The following is a 27,491-nucleotide window of genomic DNA, read 5'->3' on the forward strand; positions in this document are numbered from 1 at the left end:
GTGAACACAGATGCAAAAAAAAAAAGAAAAAGAAAAAAAAATATTAACTGCCAAAATCTACAACAACAAAATAGAAAGAATTAAGAAAATCATGGAACAAAATAATATAATCAGTATATAACCATTGTTGTTCATATTTTTATTACTATTAGACCCCCCGTCCCCGTCTTTACCTACCTTCGGTTTTAGGAATATTATTACTCAAAGTCGCCATCCAAATGAGTCCAAAAATATTTATCCGATGTCCTTAAAATTATTGAATTTACGGCACTGAAAATGTTTTCATACTTAAATGTTGTCAATTCCACCCTGTTTTTTGGGTTGCTGTGTTTTTTGTTTATTTGTTTATTTACTAAAAGGAAACTATTGTATCGTATTAAATTTAATCAACTTATTCATAACACATAATGTTATTTATTTGGAAATTACTACTAGTTACTTACTTGTTTATTCTTCGAACAAGTGCCATTGAAGTTTATGATAATCGTGTCGATCGAGGTGTTTTTGATATTCAATTTGGTGATATTAAGATTTATCCAGGTGCAACTTGGTCACTTATTGATCGTGCAATATCTGCTTTTGTCGGTGAATTACAGGTGGAACGTGATGCTGGGTTTTATATCACGCTGACAAATCCATGGATTGGTCTTGAAGTTGGTTTTACTTCACTTCATAAATCCATTGTTAATCATGGGGTAATTGCTTTTAATTCAGTGGTATCTTTAGTTAAATCATCTTATGATTTAGCTGGGTATTCTTTTACTAATCATGGTGAAATGTATTTTGGTGCATCGGGTTCTCTCTCAGGGAAAATGGGTATAACCGCAGAACATTGGACAAATAATGGTTTAATTGTTTTTTATCAAAATCAAAGATCTTCAGGTTCTGTTAAATTGGGTAGAGCCTTGGGTTCAATTACGAATAATGGACAAATTTGTTTTTTCCACCAAGTCTTCAGTCCGAATACTGATATTGTTGGTAATGGTTGTATTACTGCCCAAGAAGCTTCTACCATTTATATTCCAAGTGCTGCTCAATCTTTCGATGCGATGCAAAGTATTTACCTCGCTGATAGTAAATCATCCATCATTGTTAAAGCAATTTCAACCCCGCAAACATTTGATGTTTATGGTTTCGGTAATGGAAACAAAATTGGGTTAACAGTTCCTCTTGTTGGTTTACCACTTGTTGGAAGTGCATTCTCGTATAGTACGAAAACTGGTATTTTAACTTTAAGATCTATTGCACTTACTCAACATTTCAATATTGGTCCTGGATATGATCCACATAGATTTAAAATTGTAACTGATTCTGGTGAAGGTCTTCCAAGTACAATTAATGGTAGTGTTCAATATGATGGTCCTGTACCAAAAAGAATGATTCCTAAAAATTGTCGTGCTGAATGTAAACCACTTCCACAAGCTCCAGGTACTGAACCAACAAGATTTCTTACAACCGTGGTACTCACTGCTCATGATGAACCTGATACTAGATCTGGAATTGTTGATATTACTACCAACACTAAAGGTGAATGGTATACTACAACTTCTTTATACCCAAAAATGACAACCAAAGAAAATACCAAACCGGCTGCCACTGCTGTTAATCAACAACAACAGCAGACTGCTACCACTACCAAAATACAACCAGATTCCCAAGTAGATATTGGCATTGTCGTCGAACCAGAAGAAACAGAATTAGTATACCCACTTGTTGAGAATCCATTTTCGGGAAGTCTGATGGTTATGATTTCTTCTACAGATGAACCTACTGATACTATTTTTGAAACCAGTGTTCCAACTGTTGCTGAACCTGTTCCAGAGTCTAACATTGAGACAAATATATATCAATCCAATGTTGATGAATCCAATGCTTTGGATTCCAGTGATATTCAATCTGATATGTTTTCTTCCTCCGGTATCAACAATCCAGCAACTGTTTCCACTACAGAGAAAAATTTTGGTCTGCAAAGTTTAGGTAGTTCTAATGTTTATAAATCAAGTGCTGTTGATTATGAATATAGTTCCAGTGTTGGTATCATGGAATCTAGTATTGATGCAGAAGAATCACAAGTTATTAATTCTGAATCTAGTATTGCAGAAGCTAGCAATTTAGAAAATGGTCCACTTTCGTTTATTGCACCCTCGGAGGCTATCATAATATCATCCGTTGAATCACAATATTCAGAATCTCAATATCACCAAGCACAACCATCTGCTGCTTTGGAATCCACCAAACCTGATACGTTTGAGCCAGCCAATCTAGAATTTTCTCACAGACCCGGATCTCCATTTGGTGAGCCAGGTTTTCCATTTCAACAAGGTGAAGTCATGAAGTATACCACTACTTGGGAAGTTACAAATATGGCAGGAGAAGTCACAACAGAATCAGGAGTTGTCAGTAAGAGTGGAAACATTGAATCCACAATAACAACATTCCCACCAGTGCACCAAACACAATATACTAAGACTTGGGAAGTTGTAAACTCAGCTGGTTTGGTCGTTACTGAATCTGGAATAGTCAACGAATCTGGTTCTCAAATTGATACAATTACTACTTTCCCACCAGAATTACAAACACAATATACCACAACATGGGGAGTTATCAATTCTGATGGTTCTGAGTCAAGTGAATCTGGTATAGTTGTTCAATTGGGTAATTCATACACCACAATTACAACTTTCCCTCCACAACTACAAACACAATACACTACAACTTGGGAAGTCACTAATTCTGAAAGATCAATTTGGAGTGAATCAGGAATTGTTAGTCAATCGGGTAACTCCGTGTCAACAGTTACAACTTTCCCACAAGAATTAAAAACACAATATACTAGTACTTGGGAAGTAACCAATTCTGATGGTTCAGTTTCCAGCCAATCTGGTGTTGTTAGTCAATCTGGAAATCATGTTACAACAGTCAGCACATTCCCACCATTATTTCAAACAAAATTTACTACAACATGGGAAGTTACTAATTCAGATGGGGTAATTTGGAGTGAATCTGGTATTGTTAGTCAATTTGGTAATTCTATGTCAATTATCACTACTTTCCCACATGAACATAAAATTGTTTCCCCTACTGTTTCACAATTGATCATGTCTGACGCCGACAATAAACCTTCTGAATCTGGTGGTGTAAGTAAGCCTTGTGAATCTGATACCGAAAACCAACCATGTAATTCGGGCGTATCAAGTGAGACTTGTGAAACTATTTCATCAAGTGAGTCTTGTGAAACTATCTCATCAAGTGAAGATTGCGAGTCTATATCAATAAACAGTAGCTTACTGACAAAATGCACTGATGATTGGGATAGTGCAAGTGAAAGTTCAATTTTGTGTAATTCCAATATTATCAGTGGTACCTGTCCAGAAACTGATACTATCACTCAACCATGTCATCAAACTCAATATATTTCAACCTGGGAGGTAACCAAATCAGATGGTTTTATTTCAAGTTTATCTGGTATTATTAGTGAATCTGGTTCTTTTGTGACAACAATTACTACATTCCCACCTCAATTTGATATTACATTGGGAATGATTCCTGAAACAATAAAAACTGATGGATATACTACTAGTGAATTATTCGATGTTAGTGAATCGGAAGCTGCTGTTCAATCCGGAGTTATTAGTCAACTGAGTATTGTTTATGAATCGAATATTGTTGGTAATCTGGATTCTAGTTGCAAATCAGAGGTTGTTGGTTATTCTAGTACCCCTTGTAACACAGATATTGTCAGTCAATCTGATTTTGCGTGTCAATCAGATCCTGCTTCTCAATCCGATCCTGCTTGTGAATCAGATAGTACAGCTAGCAGACCTTGTGAATCAGATAGTGCTGTTAGCAAACCTTGTGATTCTGATTCTAGTATCAATGAAGCTACACTGAATATCCAAACCCAGTATACCACCACTTGGGAAATTACCAATTCCGATGGTTCTATATCAACAGAATCTGGAATAGTTAGTCAATCAGGTATTTATTTATCGACTATTACTACATTCCCACCCGAACACCAAATCCAGTATACTAAAACATGGGAAGTAACTGATATTCATGGTTCTGTATTCCAAGAATCTGGTATTGTCAGTGAATCCGGAAAATCATTTACTACCATCACCACTTTTCCACGTCAAGAAACAGACGAAGAAATGTCAAGTACTGAATATACTACAACTTTTGTAACTACCAATCTGGAAGGTGAGAATTTCACAGCAACTGGAGTTATCATTGTTGCTACTGATGAAGAAAATTCATGGTATAGTAAAACATATATTTTACCAACAGCATGTGAAGCACAAAATTGTATACTTAGTGAAGTTGTTGTATCAACAGATGGTGATGAACATACAAAAGGTATAACAGAAATTGATTGTAGTAGTGAAACAGATGATCCAACATGCTCATATTTTGTTCTTACTACTTTTGAAACTCATTCAGTTTATGGTCCTTTAACTTCTGGTGAACCTGGAGTTTCAACCCTTGGTAATATTGCCAATATTCTTAAAACAACATTAATTGAATGGGTTATTTCGATATTAATTTTAATTATGTGATGATTAAGGAAATATATCATCATCTGACTACCCCGTTTTAACTGGATAAATGCTAGTACTGTTTATTTTATTTTATTTTATTTATGTATTAATAGTTTAGTTATCGATAAGTTTATTTTACATGTTTATATAGAGATTTTATAAAACAAATTAATAATTAATTTGATAAGAATAGTTTATCTTGCAAAATAGTCTAGCACATTATTTTATTAAGTATTAGGAGAAAAATGTTTCTATTCGTAACATATCACTTTTAATTATGATTCTTAGGGGAGCCACTACTGTGGAATGATGGTTTGTATATTTTCGTTTCAAAGCCTCATAATTACAAAGATATGATATAGAATTCACGAAATTTCAACGACATTGGAACTTAACAGAAAGAATTATTTTGATTTCTGTCATATATATATATATATACCAGAAAGAACGAAATATTGGATCTATAGAGTATAAACATGAATATCATTAGAATTTCATGTTGATTCAGTTTTAACAACAACTCATCAATCCTTTGTACCTCAGCCATTCCGCCAATTTAATACCACTTACTATGAGAGACTGTGATTTTATTATTATGTTTGAGAAACGTAAACGGCATTTGAAACATTGCTCCTAATTCATTTAATATCGATAAGCATACTGTGGCGGTAACATAGTGCCATTCAATCTATCGATAGTTTCTGGCAGAAAAAAACAATAAATCCTTGATTTCGCAACAAGTTGTATCTCATGAATCTGTTATCAATTTAAATTCAAACAAAGCCACAAATGTGAGAAAATTACCTATTCAAATGAGGTTGATAATTAGTTAATTAATAACCATAATCAGGGGGCATGATTATTATTAATTTCTAGAATAGAAAAACTATTTATATAAAGAGAAGAATATCCAATAATTTGCATTGGAAATTTTACCATATTTAATAACAAACACAAATTACAATGTCATTTTCAGATGAAATTAAAAAATTACCTTTAGAAGTTGATATTGAATCTTTATCTTTCACTAATGATGGTATTGATTTCACTCAAGAAGATATCGAGGATTCAGAAGCTATATTCAACAAAGAAAAGAAATTAACTCAAGGATTGAATTCTAGATTGATAGGAATGATTTCCCTTGTTGGGATATTTGGAACTGGGTTATTTTTATCGTAAGTAATGACTTTGTTTTATTGAGAAATTGACGTTTTTTGGGGCGAACTGTATGTGCAATGGACTTTGCCATTTGAAAGAGCTAATCAATAATTTTTTTGAATTCTGGGAAACAACTAGCATAACAATGATACAAAATCAAACAAGTCCCATTTGCAGTCAATGTGCACTATCACATAACATCCATACTAACTATTATCTTAATAGCTCTGGTGGGACACTCGCAACTGCAGGCCCAGTAGGAATGTTTTTGGCATATATACTTGTGGGACTTGTTATATCGACCAATCAAATATGTGCTCTTGAAGTTGCTACTCTTTGTCCAATAACAGGTGGGAACTTCATTCATTGTCTGTATTTCTTAGACAAAGCTGCTGGGTTTGCTTTAGGATATGTACATCTTTATTCATCAATAATGCCAAGTGAATTATCTGCTGCTAGTGTTGTGGTATCATTTTGGACAGATTTAAATCCTGCTATTTTCATATCCATCTTTATTGTTGTTATTGTAGCTGTGAATTCATATAATGTCAAATGGTATGGTGAAATTGAATTTGGATTTGGAATTTTAAAACTTCTTTTAGTTTTGGGTTTGATTCTAGTTGGATTAGTTATTGATTTAGGTGGTGCTCCAAATAATGATCGTCTTGGATTTAGATATTGGAAAACTCCGGGACCATTTGCAGAAAGATACACTACTGGATCATTAGGAAGATTTCTAGCATTTTGGAAATGTGTCTCATCAACTGTATATGCATTTGGAGGTGCTCAAACATCTGCATTTCTTGCTGGTGAAACTGAATATCCACGTAGATCAATCAATCGTGCCATGAAAAGAATTATGATTAGGGTTGTTATTTTGTATTGGCTCGCAATTTTCATTCTTTCATTAATTGTTCCTTTTAATGACAAACAAATAGCTAGTCCAACTGGTAATGCATCTGGTTCTGCATGGGTTATTGCAGTTGAAAGATCAGGTATTAAAGTATTACCCCATATTATCAATGCCATTGTTATGACTTCAGCTTTATCAGCGGCAAATTTGGGTATAATAAATGCCAGTCGTACTTTATATAGTTTAGCATCACTTGGTCAGGCCCCAAAGATTTTCTTAAAAGTGAACAAACATGGTTTACCTTGGGTTGGTGTTATATTTGGATGTGCATTTTTACCATTAGCATATATGTCAGTTAGTGAGACAAGTGCAGAAGTATTCAGTTGGTTTCAAAACATCACATCATCTAATCTTTTACTTAATTGGATAACTTATTCTGCTTTACATATTGCTTTGAATTGTGCCCTTAAAGTTCAAGGATTCTCAAGAAAAGATTTACCATATAGTATTCCTGGAGGACAATATGCTGGTCCTATTTCATTGTTTTTCTCCGCTTTGTTTTTAATAACTGGTGGGTTTTCAGTATTCATTCATGGGTATTGGAAATTTGCCAATTTCTTTAGTTCTTATTTCACTATTCCTTTATATATTGGATTGTTCATATTTGCTAAACTTTGGTACAAAACAAAATATATCAAACCATCAGAAGTGAAATTGAAAGCTATGTTTTATGATGTTCAAGCAAGACCCGAACCACCTTATGAGAAATTAACCGGATGGAAATGGATCACTGTGTTATGGTCATAGTAATTATATAGTTATCATGAAATGATATATATCTATATACATATACCTATTGCTTTATGTATTTTATCGTAGACTATGCCCCGTGTTTTGTACACGAACAAAAATGAAACCGAGACCGAACGATCAACAACAACCAACACAACACAACCAAAAAAAAAAAATTGGCGAACCGAAATTCCTCTCCTGTTATTCCGTTTTTCAACGATTCCCACAAAACAAACCACATTTATATACACACAGAAACCAAGAAGCAATGGACAAGTTTGATTCATCATTAGATTTAATCAGAAGATTAGACCCACGTTCAATTACTTCCAATTTATCAAATATCTGTGCATTAGTTGATGATGAAGAAATAGTGGCTGATTTATTATCATCAGTAGATACTCCATTAGTTGTTCAAAATTGTTCTAAAACAGGTAAAGATTATTTATGTTGTGATTATAATAGAGATGGAGATAGTTATAGATCACCATTTAGTAATGTATATTATCCAGAATTGTCAAGTTCTGAAATCAATGATGCTCCTTATCCAAGTGATTTATTGAGACAATTGGAAATTAAAGCCAATGATTCATTTGATATTTATCGTGATTTATATTATGAAGGTGGTATTAGTAGTGTTTATTTATGGGATACTGCTGAAGATGAAGATGATAATGCATTAGAAGAAGGGTTTGCAGGAGTTGTTTTATTTAAGAAAGAAACTGATGATAAATCAGGAAATTGGGATAGTATTCATGTTTTTGAAGTTATTAAACAATCTAAAAATAAATATTTGTATAAATTGACAACTTCAGTGGTTTTGAATTTGGAAAATAAGAAATCTACTAATGGTGGAAATTTAGGTCTTGCTGGTAATTTAACAAGACAATTGGAACAAGAACAAGCTCTTGAATTGGATAGTGGAGTTAATTTGGAAACTAATCATTTGATTAATTTAGGTCAATTGGTTGAAAAACTGGAATATAATATTAGAAATTTGTTACAAGCTGTTTATTTCGATAAATTGAAGGATATAATGTTGAAAGATTTACGATCAGTTGGTGATGTAAATGATAAAAAAATGGATGACTTAAAACAAGGTGAAATTATTAAAGGCTTACAAAGTTTATAGTTTCATATCAACATATACATATATTCATAATCTATTTTATCGTTTATACATTGATAAATCTAATGTTTCTATCACGTTATCTTCTTCATCACTGGCTAATGGTTCCAATAACTCTGTCTCCGATTCATCATCTTCTACAGCAATTGAAGTCTGCAGTATGTCAACTGTAGAACCCGTATCTAGATTATACATCCTTGCTGGTGGATTCTGTCCTGAAATTTTCCTTTCACGTTCATCTTCTTGTAATGATGACAACACATTAGCCTTGACGTCATTGACAAATGACCAAAGTGAAGAAGAGACACTTTGCATCATATCATCTGATTTACTTGGTTTGTTGTGATACGGTTTTGGCATAGGTATTGGTCTAGGATTAACTGATTTGGATTGTAATGGTGAATTTATTGATCCAATACTTGAAATAGACCCCTCTGATGATTTTGATTGGTGTGAGATTTGCTTTTCAAGTTTTCTTGATTGATCATTATGGACTTGTTGGTCCTTTTCACTTAATAATGATTTTTCAAATTCATTCTGTATAAGTGTATCGAATTGTTGAATCAAATTCAATGGTTTACTTAATCCACTCCAAATTCTTGATGTCGATTCTGGATTAGCTGTTGTTGTTACTGTCGCTGGAGTAGTATTATTAGTAGTAGTATCATTTATAGGTGGAGTAACAAAATCCTTATTGTGATGATCATTAAATAAAGATGACCTCCTTCTTCTTGTCCTGGCAATAGCTTCATCACGAGGATTACTATTCTGTCGTGGTCTTGTTTCTGTTGCCTTTGCTAGTGAATTACCGGTGGACAACTCCTTGTATAATGAACGTTGAATAATCTCCCTGAGATGATGTAATTCCTTTTGATGTTCATTCAATTTATTGTTCAAATTAGTAATATGATCCTTTATTTCAACCACACACATTTCTTTTAGAGCCAAGTATCTTAATTGTTCATCAATATCCATAGCTACTAACTTATCTGTTGATGGTAATGGTAAATCATATCGTAAATCATGAGGTCCATTAGTAGTATATCTTTGTAAATCATATTTTTGCTCCTTCCGGTAGAGAAGCTTGAGATGTATATGACGGATTTCTCAGATGTGTCTTTGGCGAATCAACATTACCTGATGTTCCATTTGAAGGTACGGAGATACAGCAAAAATGGTTCAATCCTTTACTCATACTCATGCTATTTCTAACTGATGGAGTTGTTGCCGTTGTCGTTGGTGTATTGCTGTTATTATTATTACTATTATTATTATTGGAAGATGGAGTAGTATTATTTCGTTGTAAAGAACTTGATCGCCTTACTTTGAATTCTATAGGTTTATGTGGAGTGGATGATTTCACACCATTTCTTCTTAAACTATTGGAAGATCTCTTGATCTCGGGGGTATTTTCAGTTATAGTAGTCATTCTGCCTATCAATTATAGAAATAAATACTAGGATGATGTATTTTATTAAAGAAATCAATTCTATCTTGAACCACCAAGCCTTGGGTTTTTCTCCTTCCTTGTTATCTTTCTTTTTTTTTTTTTTGCTTTTCCCACTTGAAGTAAAATAAAAAAGCTTGAAATCAAATATGTTTATGAAACAAGGGGAAATAACGTTTAAAATGGAATATTACTAAATTGATTTGAAATGAAAACAAGTAAATCAAAAAAAATATGTCGAATAATGATCACTTCCTCAAGATCAAATTAATTAAAAATGAAAATTCTATTATGGCACAGTTGAATCAATTTCACAATTTCACAATTTCAATTTCAATTTCAATGGTCCAAAATTCTTCGTGTTAAAAAAAAAAGAGAGAGACAGAAAGAGAGAGAAAGACAGAGAAAGACAGAAAGAGAGAGACAACACTTTATTAATGCTTCGTACATTACGCGTCAGTTTTCATTCATAATAACATTGTTTGCATAGCCACGACTATATTTTTGTTTTGCTTACTTTTCTCTCTCTCGCTCCCCTTTCAACAAATTTGTGGCAATTTACACGCAAATCATAATCACATGCTGCACTACTATGCGTCACGTGTTGCATATCACACGTCTGTGCGATTTTGCACTACCAATGACAACCCCGATAAAAAATAAAATTGAATCAACCAGACGTGATCAACAGAATTGGCTAATGTTGCGATAAGAACCATCATAGCTAAACACCCACAATAATGTCTATTTATCAGATTATAGACACAATCAAAACATTCCTTGAGAAAAATCCATTCATTCCTCAATGGGTTAAATGGAAAGTCATTTTCCGTGTACTCCGTATTAAGAATTCAACGAGTTGGACAAACTTTATCACATTGAATAAACCTATTAAAGACGCATTGATTAGGGGTTATAAAACATCTGATCCTGATATTAAACGAAGATTAGATAAATTGGGTAATTTTATAAGTTGTATTTGCTTATATTTTGCAACTGTGGATAGCAAATTAATACCAAAAGATTATATGTTGATATATTTGATTATCAATTATATTGGCGAATTAGATCCTCCTTCAAATTCACAAATTATAGTTAGTCCCAGGATTTCAAATTATTTTAAAGTACATAATTATAAACCTTGGTTACAAGAATTATACAAGAAAAAAGAATATGTTATATTCCCAGCTATATTTGCTCAAATTTTAAGTAATTATTTAACTCCTACCAAATACAAATTGAATCAGAAATATTTATCAAGTGGTTTGAAAAGATATATACTAAACCCAATTTGGATTAATTATAGATTAGGAATAAATTATAATAGAGTTAGTTGGATTGGATTATTCCGAGTTTATTTGTTTCAAAATTTTGTATTGCAAGGATTTATTGGATTATACTATTTTAAAGCCAAGTTGTTGGATAAACTTTACGAAGTGAAACATAATGGACAAGAAACAAAGAATTATCATGAAGTAATCATGAATTATTTATGTTCTGTTTGGCATAGATCAAATTCATTTATAAATTTGATTTTTGGTTGTAATTTAATTTCAATTTTTTTAATTAGTTTAACATCACCAATTTTCAGGATATTAACTCCATCATCTACTACAAAAATGAATTGGATTCAACTGGTTTATTTAAATCATTTGAAATTTTTCTTTAAAAGTTATACTAAAATAATTGGATTTATCGCAGGATTTATAACATTATATTTCAATTCTTTGAATTTAATACCTAGTTGGGGATGTTCAGAAAATGTTCGAACAATTGATTCAAGTTTTATAAATTCACTTGATTTATATTTATTCAGATTGATTTTGTTATCTAAATGGAGAATAATTAAAAATAATCATCCTTGGTTTATCAAGTTTTCAAAATTAGATTGGAATAGATTTGAAACTATTCTTATGAGTTTTGGAATTTGGCAAATTATGAATTTAAATGATTTTCTAAAAACTCATAAAGATAAGAACTTGTCGAAAAAGAATTCAATGATTAAACTTATAAACTACATCATGTGAATAATATATATATATATATATATATATGTTATATTTCATTTATTTATTTATTTAGTATACATTATAAGATAAACCCTTTTTAAATGATGATTTATTCTTGATAACCACCAGCACCTGGAGCATTTTCTTTACCTTTTAATTTAGTTAATATTTCTTTAAATCTAGTTTTATCTCTATCACCATCAGGTAATTCACCTACATCTTCAATTAATTCATTAACTCTATCCCATAATGTACCTCTTCCCAAGAAATCATCTCTTTTATTTAAAAATTTATCTTGTTCAGCTAAAATATCTTTAGAATGATTATCTTTCTTTAAATTATAATTTTCATAAAAATCATCAATTGTTGATTTGGCATTATCTAAAATTTCTTGTTTTTTAGCACTATTCTTCTTTTCTCTTTCTTCAATTTCTAAATCACGACGTTGTTTCCATTCTTTAATTGGTTCACTTTCACTCAAGTTCAATTCTTTAATACCATTAGATTCAAAATTATCAAAATCATCATCTTCATCATCTACGTCTACTTCTTCTTTTTGATTATTACTGACACTTTCTTGTGATACTGGAGGTTCAGAAGAATCAACTTCTGGAAATTGTTCTTTAAATTCATTTATTTCATCATCTTCTTCTTCATCATTATCCATATTTAAAATATTTTGATCTTCTTCAGTGGTAAATTCATCACCAACTAATTCCTTCTCACGAGATAAAAAATCTCCTTCAATTTCAACTTCTTCACCTGGAGTCGAATCTATTTCTGGGAATTTATCAGCCATTGTTTTTAATATTCTTCTTTTTATTCACGAGGTTTAATTGTTCAATATGGAATCAGTGGGAAAAGTTTCGTCGTTAGCCACTGTGTTTTTTTTTTCTCTCTCTCTCTCTCTCTCTTTTGTTCTCGTTGTCGTCGTTGAACAAAAAAATAAAAAAATTCTGGATCCGGATTTTCTTTTTTTTTGTCGGCTGTCCTTTGCTTTGTGTGTACTTTTTACCAATTTCTATTTGTAACATGACCCTATGTCACGTGGCACTCAAGAATAGCAATGACAATACAAGCTGAAGTTACTCACTAATATCTAGGTTAATATATTCAATTAATAGGAAGTATTGAACTGATTCTGAAGGATTTCTGTCTTAGACGAACAATGTGTGTATCTATAATGACAAGATTTACAACTACTATTCGTTATCGTTGTTGCAATTAATCACTCAATTACTTCTAAACTCATTATGACATCATCAAGTTTTAGCCCTTTCTTCTATCTATGTTGTCTCTTTACTGGTGGTCAATATGTATGGCAAATACAACCAATATCCCGGAGTCGTGTAGAACGATTAAAGTTTCTCCACCAAAAAGAAAAAACCCTCACTTTACAAATACCTAACAGTTTTAAACGGAAAAGAAAAATTAAACATCAAATATCAGAAACCTATACATAACAAATCTCATCGTAACAGGACGAGTGGTGAAGTGATATTACGAAAGATATATTATGGCTAGATTATCAGGATTACAAAAAGAAGTACTACATTTATATAAAAGTTGTTTTCGTACAATTAAAACAAAACCAAAAGAAACTAGAATTCATTGGAGAAATTTTATTCATGAAGAATTTTTTAAATATAAAAATATACCTAAAAAACAATTTAATACTATTGAACATTTAATTAGAAATGGACATCGAAAATTAGAAATGTTTCAAAACCCTCAAATTAAAGATATTCATTAATAGGAAGATTGTTATAACAAATTTGTATATAATAATAATAATAAAGTGTATATATCAAAAAACGAAATAAAACAGAAATTAACTAAAAATAAAATATAAAAATAAAAACTAATATAATGTATATATATCTAAAAACTCATAAGGTAAGTTTCTTAATATTGAAGAAGGAGGGGAAGATGTCTATTGGAAAATTTGTGATGATTCAGATAATAATAATTCAGTGGTATCATTTCTAAATCCCATATCTGTCATTTCTCTTTCCCCAGATTGATCTCTTGCTAAAGTTGGTGCAAAAACAACTGATAAATTTTTATAACCCATTTTATTAACATCCTTCATTGAATTAACCAATTCTAAATGCTTAACAATCATTTTTAATGTTTGTTTATTGGCATTTGGTAATTTATTAATAACACCAATCAAATCTCCAATTCTTGTTTCTTTATCATTAGAAGTATTAGCTGAAACTTGAATAAATTCGTCATATAAACCATATGGAATTATAGGTTCCGGCAATTTTCTTAAATACCTCTTCAATGCCGATGTAACAGCATGAATATCTCCATCTAATGTTTCATCTAATCTACTCAATTGCTTATCATCTGGTTCATTAGATAAACTTGAAAATGCATTCTCAATAGAAACAATAGCTGAATTACCTCCAGAAATTCTATAGATTCCTTCAAAATCTAATCCTCTTTTCTCAACTTCAGTTAGACATCTGGTAACAATCAACGGGATTGAATTCTTTTCATAATCTGCTCGCTGTTGAATAGTTGAATTGAATAATGCTACTTGATTAGAATCACCAGATAATATTGAATCTAATATAATACTTGATTTAGATTTGGTGAATTTACCTCCAGCATTGGTACTATTCACACTGAGATTGGTACTATTCAGTGATGGAATACGTAAAGCTTGTGACGAAAAACTAGTTGGAATTCTGGCTCCATTACTTGGGAAATTTAATGCATTGTTGCCAGCATTACCATTGAGGTTGTTGTTGCCACCATTGAGATTATTGCCATTGTTATAATTGTTTCCATTGAGATTATTATTCATATGACCATCATTACTTGCTGGAACAACTTGTGGTAGTCCAATCTTTGGTCTTCTCCAAAACTTTAATCTAGTTGCTTTATGAGTTTGCTCATCTTCAACAGGTTGTTGATATTGATATTGTTGTTGTTGCTGCTGCTGTTGCTGCTGCTGCTGTTGCTGTTGAAGGTTGGGGTCAAAGTTGTCTCTTGATGAAGCAGGAGTAGTAGTTGTGTAAGGTGATGTGGTTGATCTTGTAGTACTCTTACCCAAAGTTGAATTATCTGCACCCAGCTCGGATTCATTACTTGAGGATTTTGATAATTTGGCAACTTCAGCTTGCATAGATTTCTGTTGGGCAACTAATTCTTTATTCTCATTAGCCAAATTAATCTTTTGTGCTTGTAATTCATTAATTTCACCAATCAAATTATCATATTTAATGGATTCAGAAGATATCTTGGATTGAATCATTTTCAATTGTTCAGTCAATTTTTGTTTTTCGGTTTTCAATTTTCTAATATCTTGATCTAAAGTACCTTTAGTAAGACCCATTTGTTGAATTTCATGTTTCATTGCTCTAATGTCAAAATTGTCTTCTTCATGAATCATCATAGTAGAATCTGATGTTGATCTGAAATGACCAGCTCCACCCATAGTACCACTGGTGATTGGTGGAGAGATGTACGCATTAGTGATACTACTCACAACTGAACCATCAGATGCATGACGAGTATGAGATCGACCTTCTTCTTTCGACTTGAAAAATGACAAGATATTTTGACCCCCTGAAGTAGAACGTTTATGCTTCAAACCCTTCATTATTGAATTCTTACGAGATGGATGATGATGTTGTTGTTGTTGTTGTTGTTGTTGTCGTAAATGTTCATCCATTTCTTGTGGTGATTCCAAATTAGTAACAGCGGGTGAAAAATTACCAATTACTCTCTTTGGGGTATTCATAATCGATGATGGACTAGTATCCTGACTACCATTTTCAAGACGTCTCTTTTCTTGCAGTTGTCTAATGTATTGTCTTTGATCATCATGAGCATCATAATCGATACCTTCCAAACCCAAACCCTTCGGTGTTTCATCAAAACTGAATTTCTTCTGTGTATCATTATTACGTGATGGAGTGCTTGGTGGTGGTACTTTTGGTGGTGGTGATGACATCGATTTCAAGGTTCCTGCCCTCGATATTTGCTGCTTTGGTGTACCAATAGTTAAATCATCATTATCCTCGTCAAGACATTCTGTCAGAATTTCATCGTTGGTTTCAACAACTCTTGCTTGTCTATTAGCTTTAGCAAATGGGGATGAACAAGCAGAACGAGGTCTATCTTCGACGGATAAATTAACTGGTTTTAGGTTTTGATTACTGTTTCGACTAATGACAGTTCCTGGAGAATCAATAATCGGGGATTTGGCATTGTGGAATTCATGATCATGGAATTGATTTGGTGATAGTATAAGCAAATTCTTGGATTTTGGATCTAAATTGCCATTTCCTCTTGGAGATAATTCCACACCTGGTTTCAATTGATCAGTTGGTGGGGTACTAATATTATCTGGAGGAGTATTCAAAAGATCCAAATATACAGTCTTATCGGTATCCGTTGATATATCATGACGATTAACATATTCAGAAGATAATGGAGGAGTGGAATATTCATTAGCAAATGGCAGAATTTTTGAATTTTGACTAGAGGCTTTGTTTCTTAAAGAAGTACTATTGGTTTTGTCGCCTTCTTCGTCATTCGAATCTGTATCAGAAGCATTTTGAACTTCTTCAATGGAAAAGTCATTATCTGGCTGGAGTACTGGTGGGTTATGAAGACCACTTGCACCATTTGGTTGTTGTTGTGATGGCACTGGTGGTGCTGGTGGTTGGCGTTGTTGGTTTGGAGACCTTGCGTTTGATTCTGAGAATATTTGTGAAGCCGATACAGATGAAAGGGAGATATCGGTGGTGTTTTTGGCTTGATAAGCATTTGATTTACTTGGAGATATTGATGGAGGCAATGGTAATGATTTGTTTTTTCCAGATACTACCGAACCAGCGGATCGATTATTCTGTTGATATAATACACTTTCTCCTGATTGGGTATTTTGATTATTTGTCATATAAGAATTGATCAAACTATTCCTTGAAGAATTCACGGATCTTTTATGGTCTTCTAATATCTGATACTCTCGTTGATCTTTTTCTCTTTCTAATTGTAATCTCTTCTCTTGCAACATTGCCAAATGTTTCTTTTTAGCATCATATTTCTTCTTTTTGGCCATTAATTTCTCATGACAATCCATACAAAACAATCCTTTCGAAGTTCTTGCATATCTCAAATCCTCAATTTTATTTTTACAAGAACGACATTTAAAACAATTTGAACAATAAGCTTGGTCACCAGTTAAGATAGCCAAATCGTCAATTTTTCTTCCACATTGCTTACAATTATATGAACAATTTGAACAGATTAAATTTCCATTACCCAACACCAAAAAATTTGAGTTACAACCCAAGGAAGTGTTACATTTTGAACAGTTGAAACAATGGATATGCCATCTATCATCACCTAATTCGTAAGCATGTCCTTCCAAGATTAATTGATTACATTTCTTACAAATCTCGCGTTGTCTATTCAAATCGGGTGTTGTAGTTGCACCTGCACTTGCAGTTGTATTTGTATTTGTATTTGTAGGGGGAGGCTGGTGGACTGTCTGACTTGGAGTGATTACTTCTGGCATAGTGATAGGTATAGTTAATTAAATGACAAACAAGTGGCTGACTGAAATATCAAAACGTGTAAGCCAAAAAAAGAAAAGAACAAAGTAGGCAGTGAACAGGAAACGAAGAGTGTGAGTTTTTTTTTTTTGTCTTGTTCTTCTCCTTTCGTTTGTGGTAAAATAAAATAACCCTTGACTAAAAAATTTATTTTTGGGTAACTAAACAAAGGGGGAGGGCACACACCGGTCGTGGATAGAGTCGTGGTCGTGGTGGGTGGGCCGAAAAAGGGAATACGGGCCAAGGGAAACTGGGTCGAATAAACAAATAAAAAAAAAAGGAATTTGACAGGGAAACCAAATACTTCAGTGGAATAAATTAGTTTGAATCACCGGTAATATTGAGTGCTTGGTGATAATAGTTGATATTATAGGTATATATAGATATCCAGATAGATAGTTAGATAGATATAATTGAAAGTAGAAAATAATATGGGAAAATTTTTTTTTCTTTCTTTTTTGAAAAATAAAATATCAATTGCTGAGTATTATAATGAATATTAATAAAAGTCACAAAAGATGAAAACTGGCTCTTACTTTCTTTATTTCCTTCTTAATTTATCAAATAATTAATTAATGAATGAATGAATGGATATGTGGATGGGTGAGTGAGTAATGATTTCAAATGCAGAATACTGCCTAATTCATATGATTATAATTGCTTTTGAAACAAGGGTAAATTTAACTCTTGATATAGTGGGTATTATTAAAAAAGAAGAGTTCTTTTTCTTGAAACTACCAAATCGTGGTGTGGATTCTATCTACAATTGTCAAGAAAGAAGAAGAAGAAATGAAGCCATAAAAAAAAATAAAAAAAAATCTTTGGGCAAAGTCTTTCCAATCGTATATATATATATATATATAAACAATTCTATAATAAAACTAAAGATTATTTAAGCAGATGTTGAATTTTTTATTTTTCTCTTAATTTCTATTTTAGGGTATTTTCATTTATTTGCATTATGTGGGATGGGATAATTGCAAAAGGATTCATGTATGTACTGTATACATACCATTACATTTCCAAGTGCGTCACTCAATTCATAGATATCTCCCATTGGCTTGTGCCACGATTGACAGTCACCTATTTATTGTTTTCTTTCTTTTCTACTTGACTGAAGATTATTACCACGTACTCGTCTGCCCTGTTGATACGTTGCTTGCACACACACGCAATGATTTTCAATTAAAATTAACTTGGAATTGATTCAGAATAGGCGATGACCAATAGTTGGTTTTCTCTCTTTTTTATCTTCCAATCTATAGGAGAGTAGTTTCTATAAAGAAAATCTGAAACAAATAAAGAAAACTAAAAAATATAATCTGCGTAGTACAAAAATAAAATCCTGATTACATAAAGTAATCATTGTCGTCGTAGTAGTATAAACAAAATACACAATAATGATTTCTCTTTGTTTACCTTTCTTTTATAGAAACTTTGGTTTCGTTATTCAGGGGTCATGAAATCCAAACTATCTTCATTTTTACTGTCGTCTTGATTTGTTTATGTTTACCGGTTTACATAATCATCACTATCAATATTATGAAACTTATTTTTAACTGTCTATCGATTTTGATATTGGTCTGTTTTTATATTACTTACATTTCGTAACATTGTGGTTTAGTTTGATAATTAGTCCCTTTTTATTCTTTACCCTGTTTATCCTCTAGTTTTCATTTTGTTTTGTGTATATGTGTGTGTATATATACTCAGTAGATGAGGTTCATCTTTGCGTAATTCTGTTGAACAAAATAATAAAAACTGTGTACAAGATAGTTACAACAATAATTCAGATTTATACAATAAGGAATTTACTTATGAAACATGCTTTATTTTAATAAAGTAACATCTCTTAATTATTCGCCCCTGTTTTTATGACTTTTCTTGAAAGTATCTAGAGATCCGTTATTATCTTCTGAAGAATCGCTGAACGGCAACAAATCTATGATGAAATATCAAAAGCATCATCATCGTCATCATCAATGCTCGCTTCCAAGAATAAACATAAAGCTCATATGATGAAATTCTGAATCCTTATTGTGATTCTAGAACTTTACTTTATAGTAACAAAAGCATTTATTGAAAAAAAAAAAAATATCTACTAAGTTGGCATGCCACTTTTCTCTGTGTACAAAAAAATCAACAAGAAAAAAAAAACCAACCAACCAACATGAAAGGGAAACCATATATCATGCAGGAAACAACTTGTGGTTAACTGTTATCTAATTGACGACAGGTTAATCCTAAAACATATAAAGGACCTTCTATTAATGAAGAATAAATCAATGTAACCTAATGTAGTTAGATCTACAATTTTTCCTTATTGTATAAAGGGAAAACAATCACCTTCCCGATTTGGAAGTTCATGAATTGCTTTTTATTATTTTGGATTTTTGGTTTTCACCTGAAACGTGCCATGTGCCATGTGCGCGCACCAACATCAGAAGTAAAACACAAAGACAATTGCAAATAAAAAGGTACCAGGAGACGCGTCGCGTTAGTTGCGCACATGATGACGTGTACATCGTATTATTAATAATAATAATAATAATAATGAAATCTGTTGGGGTTTGTTCTCTATAATAATTACACACTCATATATACATATATATATTACATACAATCAATATTCTTACAATTCTTCAGCTGTTAAATCTTTTTTAATTACAAATGGTTTTCCTCTCCAATCAATTTCATGTCCAATCATGGCAATTATCCAGATTGGTAATGCTAAAAATTCTCTAATTAACCAAATATAAAACCATTTGAAAAAATTATAATTCTTGGATGGAATTCCTTTTAACCATGTTGGAATATAGTTGATATTGCTATTATCCAAACTATGGTTAATCAAAGTATAATATTGAACATAATCTGTGATAATCCAAATTAACATATGAAATAAAAACCAAGATTTGTTAAACCATGCCCCATTGAAGAACACAGTGGATATAGCATAAGTTCCATATAATCCACAAATCAATGATTCAGTAGTTGGTTCAATTAAAGTTGCCAATAAAACCATATATTTCCTAACTCTTAACCATCTAACTCTTCTTTGAATATAATCATTAACGGAATTGTTTTGAGTAGAAATTAATGGTTGTACAACCACATCTCCAGTTAATCCGGTTCTACCTTGACAATTTTCCCAAAGAGCAATACCAATCATATTATCTTCTCCAATATATCTGGCAAAAAATTTAATAGCATGTCCTATACCTAATGAAGTATAATATCCAGCATCTTGTTTAACTTTTGTATCTTTGAAAAATTGTGAATTTTTATAAGGGATCAATTTAACTGATTGATCTAAATCTGAACGACGATACATATTTGACTTCCCATTAACACAAGGAGCAATAGCTAAATTATTCAACAGGACATAAAATTTAGCATGAGAAGTATGTAAAAACATTTCATCTAAATTTGCACCTAATTTCTTGAATAATTTAGAATCATCATTAGATTCATGAATGCTAACTCTTCTAGGTGATGGGGTTTTTCTATTGGTTAATCCTGATGATTCGGATTCACATTTAGATTCATCACTACTTGAATAAGTAGGAGTTAATTCCATATTCTCTAAATCAACAATATCATTGTTATGATTTAAATTACCAATACTAACTGCTAATGGTACATGATGAACAAGTTTAACTGGACGATAATTACCCATTTTTCTATTCATATTCAAATTTTTATTCAATGTTATGACGGAATTTTTCAAAATATTAGAACTTGCCCAAACATTACTATCCATAATCCATAAAATATCATATTTAGCTGCAAGAAATCCTTTTGATAAATTATTTACTTTCGGATTTGGTCCATAATGATCATCACTAAATTTATTAATCAGATTATAATTCTCACTAATTAAAATGTTTGCATCAATATGTGGATATTTGGAAAGAAGTTTTTTAATTATAGAAATCGAGGGATCAGATTCATCATCTATACAAAATAAAATTTGTAATTTATCCAATGGGTAGTTCTGAAGAAATGAAGATTCTAAACATGAATATAATTCAGGATCTATACCTTTAATTGGTCTTAAAATAGTAACACCTTCATAAAATTCATTTTCTTCATCGATTTCTTCTTGTTGCTGTTGATTGTCCACATCTTTATGTTTATACAATATAGGACGAGTTCTAAAATTAAACAAAATTTCAAAGAATCCACTATATGCTGCAACTAATATACAAAAATACCATAGTAGACAAAAATATCCTGTGAATAATCTGAAATTGGATAACCCTGAATCTAGTTCCTCTTCAACTACAATCATGATCTTCTTCGGTAGTTAGGTTTTAAAACTAGTTGCTTGATGGGACGCACGGGTTGATTATCTTTCTTTTGCTTAATTTTTTTTTTTTTCTTCTTCTGCTTCTTCTTCTTCTTCGGCGAAATCAAGAGAAGAAGAACAAATTTATAGAAAAAGGGAACATTGAAAAACAAAAAAAAAATTTTTCTTTCTTACAAATGCAAGATGTCATTATTAATAATGAAACTTGGTGGTACGACATAAAAACGGTTATTTCTTTAATTGTTCATCTATAGATCCAATCTTCCCGGTATTGTGTAAGGAATATAAGTATTTTTAATTCTAATTGGTCTACCAACAAAGTTGATCGCAAAAAGTAAAAAAATATCGCAGATGAATTTAATACCGAGGTTTAATCACGTGATGATGCTCGGATTTATAATCGATTTATATCTCTTTTAAGGTTATCGTAAAAACAATAATTCATTTGATTTTCAAGAGATTTTGCTTAAAAACTGGTGTAAAAAATAGTGTGTTCATTCCATAAGAAGATGTCGAATTAAATTTAAATATTTCGCAGTGGAAAATATGCACGTGACAATGTGCACACATTATTTCCGCTAATGATGATAATATCCGCGAGTTTTGTTCAACTAATAATATGGTTTATTGTTTGATGAGCTATCCTCCCTACCTCGGTATACAAGTAGTCAACAGTGTATAATCACAATTCAGTAACATGTAAACGCATAAAGAAAATGAATAACCTTTAAAGTAAAAGCATACTTCTGCAAAACCTCCAATGAGAATGTTTCAAAGATTATCAACCCCAGAAAAATAAAACACTAAAAATATCATATCATATTATATCATATCATCCCTTAATTATAGCACATTAGCAAACTGACTTACTCCGGGGATATTCACCATTATCGTTGTATTTTTTTTTTCTTTCTTTCTTTTCAAACTAATTAGAAAAATTAATCTCCCTTGTTTTCTTTCGGAGTTTTGGGATTCTTATCACCCGCATAAACTAATGACACAGTTACCCCCACACTATAAGATGAAAAAGAAGAAGTCAAGAAAAAAAAAATTAGTTTCTAATCACTAATGAGTTTATACCTTCGGAGTTACTAATCCGTAAAAAATCAAAAAAAAAAGAAAATCCAAATAGTAGTCATATTGCATACCGTGGGTATCTTTAAAATGAAAATGAATAAAACAAAGTTCCTCGGTCAACCGCGACTTTTCTGTGCACCGACACACGACCCACATATAAATGTGGTTTTTTTTGTTTCCCACCATGTACCCCCACAAATTATCATAAGAAAAATAATATTACAATGTTGAACAACGAATATAAAATCAACAAAAAATTTTCAGACAAATCAAGATAATTTTTTTCTTTCTTTCTTTCTTTTCCTTCTTTATAAGTATAAAACTTTCTTGAATTCTTTCCTTTACTATATTTTTTTTTTTCATTTTGACTACTCCCTCCTTTTTTTTTTCTTTTATTGAATTCACTTATTTATCTTCAATTGAGTTGTAGGAGATTAATTAAGTGTTGAAAAAGAATAATCATAATAATCAAGAAAGGAGTTTTATTGCCAAAGCATGTTCAATTTTAAGTTATCTCAACAAGTATTTAAAAATTCAACTAAATCTGTAATTATGCCAGTTTTGAAAAAACCATTTTCCACTAGTTCTCCAAAAGGTGATTTGTTCAAATTTCAATCACAATTACCAAAATTACCTGTTCCTTCATTAGAAGAAACAAGTGCAAAATATCTTAAAACTGTCGAACCATTTTTAAATCAGGAACAATTAGAATCAACTAAAGAAAAAGTTGCAGAATTTGTTAAAGCCGGTGGTGCAGGTGAAATTTTACAAGCTAGATTGAATCAATTTGCCACTGATAAAGATAATTGGTTAGCTGAATTCTGGGATGATTATGCTTATATGTCTTATAGAGATCCTGTTGTTCCATATGTTTCCTATTTCTTTAGTCACAAGGATGTCAACAATATTATTGGTCAAGATCAATTGTTAAAAGCTACTTTGATTGCTTATTATACTACTGAATTTCAAGAAAAAGTCTTGGATGAATCCTTGGCACCAGAAGTCATCAAAGGTAATCCATTCTGTATGAATGCTTTCAAGTATATGTTTAACAATTCTAGAGTTCCAGCTGAAGGTTCTGATATCACCCAACATTATGATGGTGAAAAGAATCAATTCTTCATTGTTATTTACAAGAACAATTTTTACAAAGTTCCAACCCACAAGAATGGCCAAAGATTATCCAAAGGAGAAATTTACTCTTATTTACAAGAAATTAAGAATGATTCTACTCCAAAGGGTCTTGGTTTGGGTGCTTTGACTTCATTGAACAGAGATGAATGGTTGAGTGCTTACAACAATTTGTTGAAATCGCCAATTAACCAAGCTTCTTTGGAATCCATTTTTGCTTCTAGTTTTGTCATTGCCTTGGATTCAAACAATCCAGTTACTATTGAAGAAAAATCCAAGAATTGTTGGCACGGTGATGGTCAAAATAGATTTTTTGACAAACCTTTGGAATTTTTTGTTAGCGCTAATGGTAATTCAGGTTTCCTTGGTGAACATTCCAGAATGGATGCTACTCCAACTGTTCAATTGAACAATACCATTTACAAACAAATTATTGAAACTGATCCAAATGAATTGATTACTGAAATTGGTACCTCGTCTCCAAGATTTGGTAATGCTGAACTTTTGACCTTTGACATTAATCCAACCACTAGAGCTAACATCAAGGATGCTATTGCTAAGTTTGACAAGACTATTGCTGCTCATGATGAAGAAATTTTCCAACATTATGGTTATGGTAAAGGATTAATCAAGAAATTCAAGGTTTCACCAGATGCTTATGTTCAATTAATGATGCAATTGGCCTATTTCAAATACACTGGTAAGATTAGACCAACTTATGAATCTGCTGCTACTAGAAAATTCTTGAAAGGTAGAACTGAAACTGGTAGAACCGTTTCTAATGAATCCAAGAAATTTGTTGAAACTTGGTCTGATCCAAATGCTAGTAATGCTGACAAAGTTGCTACTTTCCAAGCTGCTGCTAAACAACACGTTTCTTATTTATCAGCAGCTGCTGATGGTAAAGGTGTCGACCGTCATTTGTTTGGTTTGAAACAAATGTTGAAACCAGGTGAACCAATTCCTTCTATTTTCAGTGATCCAATTTTCACTTATTCTCAAACTTGGTATATTTCTTCATCTCAAGTTCCATCTGAATATTTCCAATCTTGGGGTTGGTCTCAAGTTATTGATGATGGTTTTGGTTTGGCTTATTTGATTAACAATGATTGGATCCATGTTCACATCTCCTGTAAGAGAGGTAATGGATTACAATCTGATCATTTGAAATGGTATTTGGTTGAAAGTGCTAATGAAATGAAAGATATCTTAACTAAAGGTTTGTTAACTGAAGCTAAACCAAAATTGTAAGCTTTCAAGACGAGAGGAAACAAAAGAAAACAAAAAAGCCCCCAGTTACTCCTCAAATACTAAAAAGGAGTTTAAAAGAAGAAAACTGCCCGGATGCAAAGTATCGCCTTAATACGAAGCTTGATATCAATTCATTTCATCATTCAATTTTCAATTTTCAATTTAGTTTTATCTTATTTTATTTATTTATTTCCGAATTATACAGTTATTATTACATATTAAAAAAAAAAATGCATAATTCAATATATGACAAAAGAGAATGAAACGTCTAAGAAATTTCATCTAATCTTTGTAATAAAATATTTCGTAAACGTTAGAACAAAGCAAAAACAAGTAAACTATATAACCTTGTGTAATTTTTATTTCTCTTTCTATTATATAAATACTTGAGTGTGTGTCGGTACATACATAACGCACACAATAATTTAAGCTTTTTCTGTATTCAACTTGAAATTTTCATCTGTATAATCAATTAAGCTGTAATATTGAATGTATGTAGTACAGGTAGAGTCACACAGATAGAGGACAAGACAAGACAAGACAAGACAATACAGGTAGTGGTTTTTAAGATCGTTTGCAGATTAATCTTCAAAAGATTTCTTTATATATATATATGTACATGCATATTTTTTTGGTCATATCTATTTAACAGTAAATTCCATTACTTACAAATGTTTTCCGACCAATGGCATTAAACTTCACCCTCATCAATCGCATTTAAAGACATCAACATTTCTCCATACAGTTATTACATTAGAATATTCTATAATTTGCGTTTATACAATTAATATGATGATTGATTAATGTAAGTAGATGGAAAAAGTTTATATTAGGATAAGACTACATTAAGATAATTAAAACAAGGTGAATCAATATACACGAGTAATTAAATTAAACGGGTATTTCAGTAAATAAATAAATAATAATGAACAGGGTTCTTGATTAGATATTTTTTTTTTTTTGATCAAATAAATAAAATAACCAAAATTTGGTCTGCACTACTACTAAATACATTTAAGTATATTAAATTGCTGGTTAATAAACCTCAATTCAGATAATAAATTTCTCTTAAATAGAAAAGAATGAAATTAATATACGATTGATAATATTAATCATACCATATGAATTATTTTTGTACTTAAGGGTTTACCCTCCTCCTGCTGCTCCCCACCTATTCATGTTAGGATTTTCATTCAATTTCTGATAAAGTTTATTTTCATTTATTGGATATTTAACAAACAACGGAAATGTAACTTGAGTTAAATAATAGAAGAGATTTTATTATTATTATTTTTTTTTTGCAGTCAATTATTAATAATACGTTTTGCTTTTTAATGTAGTATAATTCATGATCATTTACTTCTTCATTTATCATATTGAAGAGATATGAAATATGTAAATGCGTAATATAAATGAGCAGTTATTATATTAGTTTACTTCATATATGCTTTAATATAATCAAATTTATATTTCGTATTAGCTTTAGTGGTACTTTTTAATATTATTATTATTGCAGATTGCATGTCGGATATAATGATACATTTTTTTGGTACTGTTTACACGTCCAATTGTTCCAAAAATTTCACATAGTTATTCTTTTTTTTTTTATTCAATCTTGACGTTATGAGAAGCTGTTTATTAAATGAGAACAAAAAATGTTTGATTGGGTGCCAACTTGTTATTATTATTAATAAATTTTCATAATGATTAATTTGTGAGAGAAGAAGGTAAAAGAATTATCCGATTCGTCAAATCTAGATTAAATTGCACTGTTCTATTTAGATAGTTTATCTGCATGATATATAGTTGCATAAGTTTACACAGAAAACTAAATGAATATAACTGAGGGAATATTCATATATATATTTTTAGGTATGTGTATATGTGTGTGTGTGTGTGAGTAAAAAACAGAAATTGGAGAAAAGAATATATCATGGCCGGGAGATGATAGTTAAGTGAGTATACTATTAACTGCGTAATAAACATTTCTGCAATATCTACTGTATCTGTTTTCAGTTTATGTGAAGTAAACGTACTTTTATGAATTGAGTGTACAAAGATTTTGTTTTACAATTGTTGTGTTATTTGTTTACTATTCAATCATCGTCACTGAAGTGAATACAAAATACAAAGGTAAATTAATGAAATATGTGTTTTCTTCTTCTTCTTCTTAACCAGCAGTAGGTAAAAAGTTTAAAACTATTATTATTAA

The 27,491-nt window shown here is 31.3% G+C and overlaps 11 protein-coding genes across 11 annotated transcripts; 6 read left to right on the plus strand and 5 right to left on the minus strand. All coding sequences in view use genetic code 12, as the record gives it.

Moving 5' to 3' along the window:
* Positions 1–407: 407 nt before the first annotated feature.
* Positions 408–4,559, plus strand: CTRG_00233 (uncharacterized protein; the record flags this gene model as incomplete). Its single annotated transcript, XM_002545406.1, has 1 exon — positions 408–4,559. One exon carries the CDS (start codon positions 408–410, stop codon positions 4,557–4,559), a length of 4,152 nt encoding a protein of 1,383 aa, XP_002545452.1.
* Positions 4,560–5,769: 1,210 nt separating this feature from the next.
* Positions 5,770–7,359, plus strand: CTRG_00234 (uncharacterized protein; the record flags this gene model as incomplete). Its single annotated transcript, XM_002545407.1, has 1 exon — positions 5,770–7,359. The coding sequence occupies one exon, from the start codon at positions 5,770–5,772 to the stop codon at positions 7,357–7,359; it is 1,590 nt and encodes a 529-aa protein (XP_002545453.1).
* Positions 7,360–7,462: 103 nt separating this feature from the next.
* CTRG_00235 (F-actin-capping protein subunit beta) lies at positions 7,463–8,476 on the plus strand (the record flags this gene model as incomplete). The annotated part of the gene is made up of 1 exon (XM_002545408.1): positions 7,463–8,476. The coding sequence occupies one exon, from the start codon at positions 7,463–7,465 to the stop codon at positions 8,474–8,476; it is 1,014 nt and encodes a 337-aa protein (XP_002545454.1).
* A 36-nt stretch (positions 8,477–8,512) lies between these two features.
* On the minus strand, positions 8,513–9,448 carry CTRG_00236 (uncharacterized protein; the record flags this gene model as incomplete). The annotated part of the gene is made up of 1 exon (XM_002545409.1): positions 8,513–9,448. One exon carries the CDS (start codon positions 9,446–9,448, stop codon positions 8,513–8,515), a length of 936 nt encoding a protein of 311 aa, XP_002545455.1.
* Positions 9,449–9,527: 79 nt separating this feature from the next.
* On the minus strand, positions 9,528–9,902 carry CTRG_00237 (uncharacterized protein; the record flags this gene model as incomplete). Its single annotated transcript, XM_002545410.1, has 1 exon — positions 9,528–9,902. One exon carries the CDS (start codon positions 9,900–9,902, stop codon positions 9,528–9,530), a length of 375 nt encoding a protein of 124 aa, XP_002545456.1.
* A 758-nt stretch (positions 9,903–10,660) lies between these two features.
* CTRG_00238 (uncharacterized protein) lies at positions 10,661–11,947 on the plus strand (the record flags this gene model as incomplete). The annotated part of the gene is made up of 1 exon (XM_002545411.1): positions 10,661–11,947. The coding sequence occupies one exon, from the start codon at positions 10,661–10,663 to the stop codon at positions 11,945–11,947; it is 1,287 nt and encodes a 428-aa protein (XP_002545457.1).
* A 91-nt stretch (positions 11,948–12,038) lies between these two features.
* On the minus strand, positions 12,039–12,728 carry CLC1 (Clc1p; the record flags this gene model as incomplete). Its single annotated transcript, XM_002545412.1, has 1 exon — positions 12,039–12,728. One exon carries the CDS (start codon positions 12,726–12,728, stop codon positions 12,039–12,041), a length of 690 nt encoding a protein of 229 aa, XP_002545458.1.
* A 717-nt stretch (positions 12,729–13,445) lies between these two features.
* CTRG_00240 (uncharacterized protein) lies at positions 13,446–13,682 on the plus strand (the record flags this gene model as incomplete). Its single annotated transcript, XM_002545413.1, has 1 exon — positions 13,446–13,682. The coding sequence occupies one exon, from the start codon at positions 13,446–13,448 to the stop codon at positions 13,680–13,682; it is 237 nt and encodes a 78-aa protein (XP_002545459.1).
* A 180-nt stretch (positions 13,683–13,862) lies between these two features.
* Positions 13,863–17,471, minus strand: RGA2 (Rga2p; the record flags this gene model as incomplete). The annotated part of the gene is made up of 1 exon (XM_002545414.1): positions 13,863–17,471. One exon carries the CDS (start codon positions 17,469–17,471, stop codon positions 13,863–13,865), a length of 3,609 nt encoding a protein of 1,202 aa, XP_002545460.1.
* A 2,669-nt stretch (positions 17,472–20,140) lies between these two features.
* HSX11 (Hsx11p) lies at positions 20,141–21,802 on the minus strand (the record flags this gene model as incomplete). The annotated part of the gene is made up of 1 exon (XM_002545415.1): positions 20,141–21,802. One exon carries the CDS (start codon positions 21,800–21,802, stop codon positions 20,141–20,143), a length of 1,662 nt encoding a protein of 553 aa, XP_002545461.1.
* Positions 21,803–23,392: 1,590 nt separating this feature from the next.
* Positions 23,393–25,279, plus strand: CAT2 (carnitine O-acetyltransferase; the record flags this gene model as incomplete). The annotated part of the gene is made up of 1 exon (XM_002545416.1): positions 23,393–25,279. The coding sequence occupies one exon, from the start codon at positions 23,393–23,395 to the stop codon at positions 25,277–25,279; it is 1,887 nt and encodes a 628-aa protein (XP_002545462.1).
* Between the last annotated feature and the right edge of the window lie 2,212 nt (positions 25,280–27,491).

Source organism: Candida tropicalis, assembly GCF_000006335.3.
Source record: "Candida tropicalis MYA-3404 genomic scaffold supercont3.1, whole genome shotgun sequence".
Lineage (NCBI taxonomy): Eukaryota > Fungi > Ascomycota > Pichiomycetes > Serinales > Debaryomycetaceae > Candida > Candida tropicalis.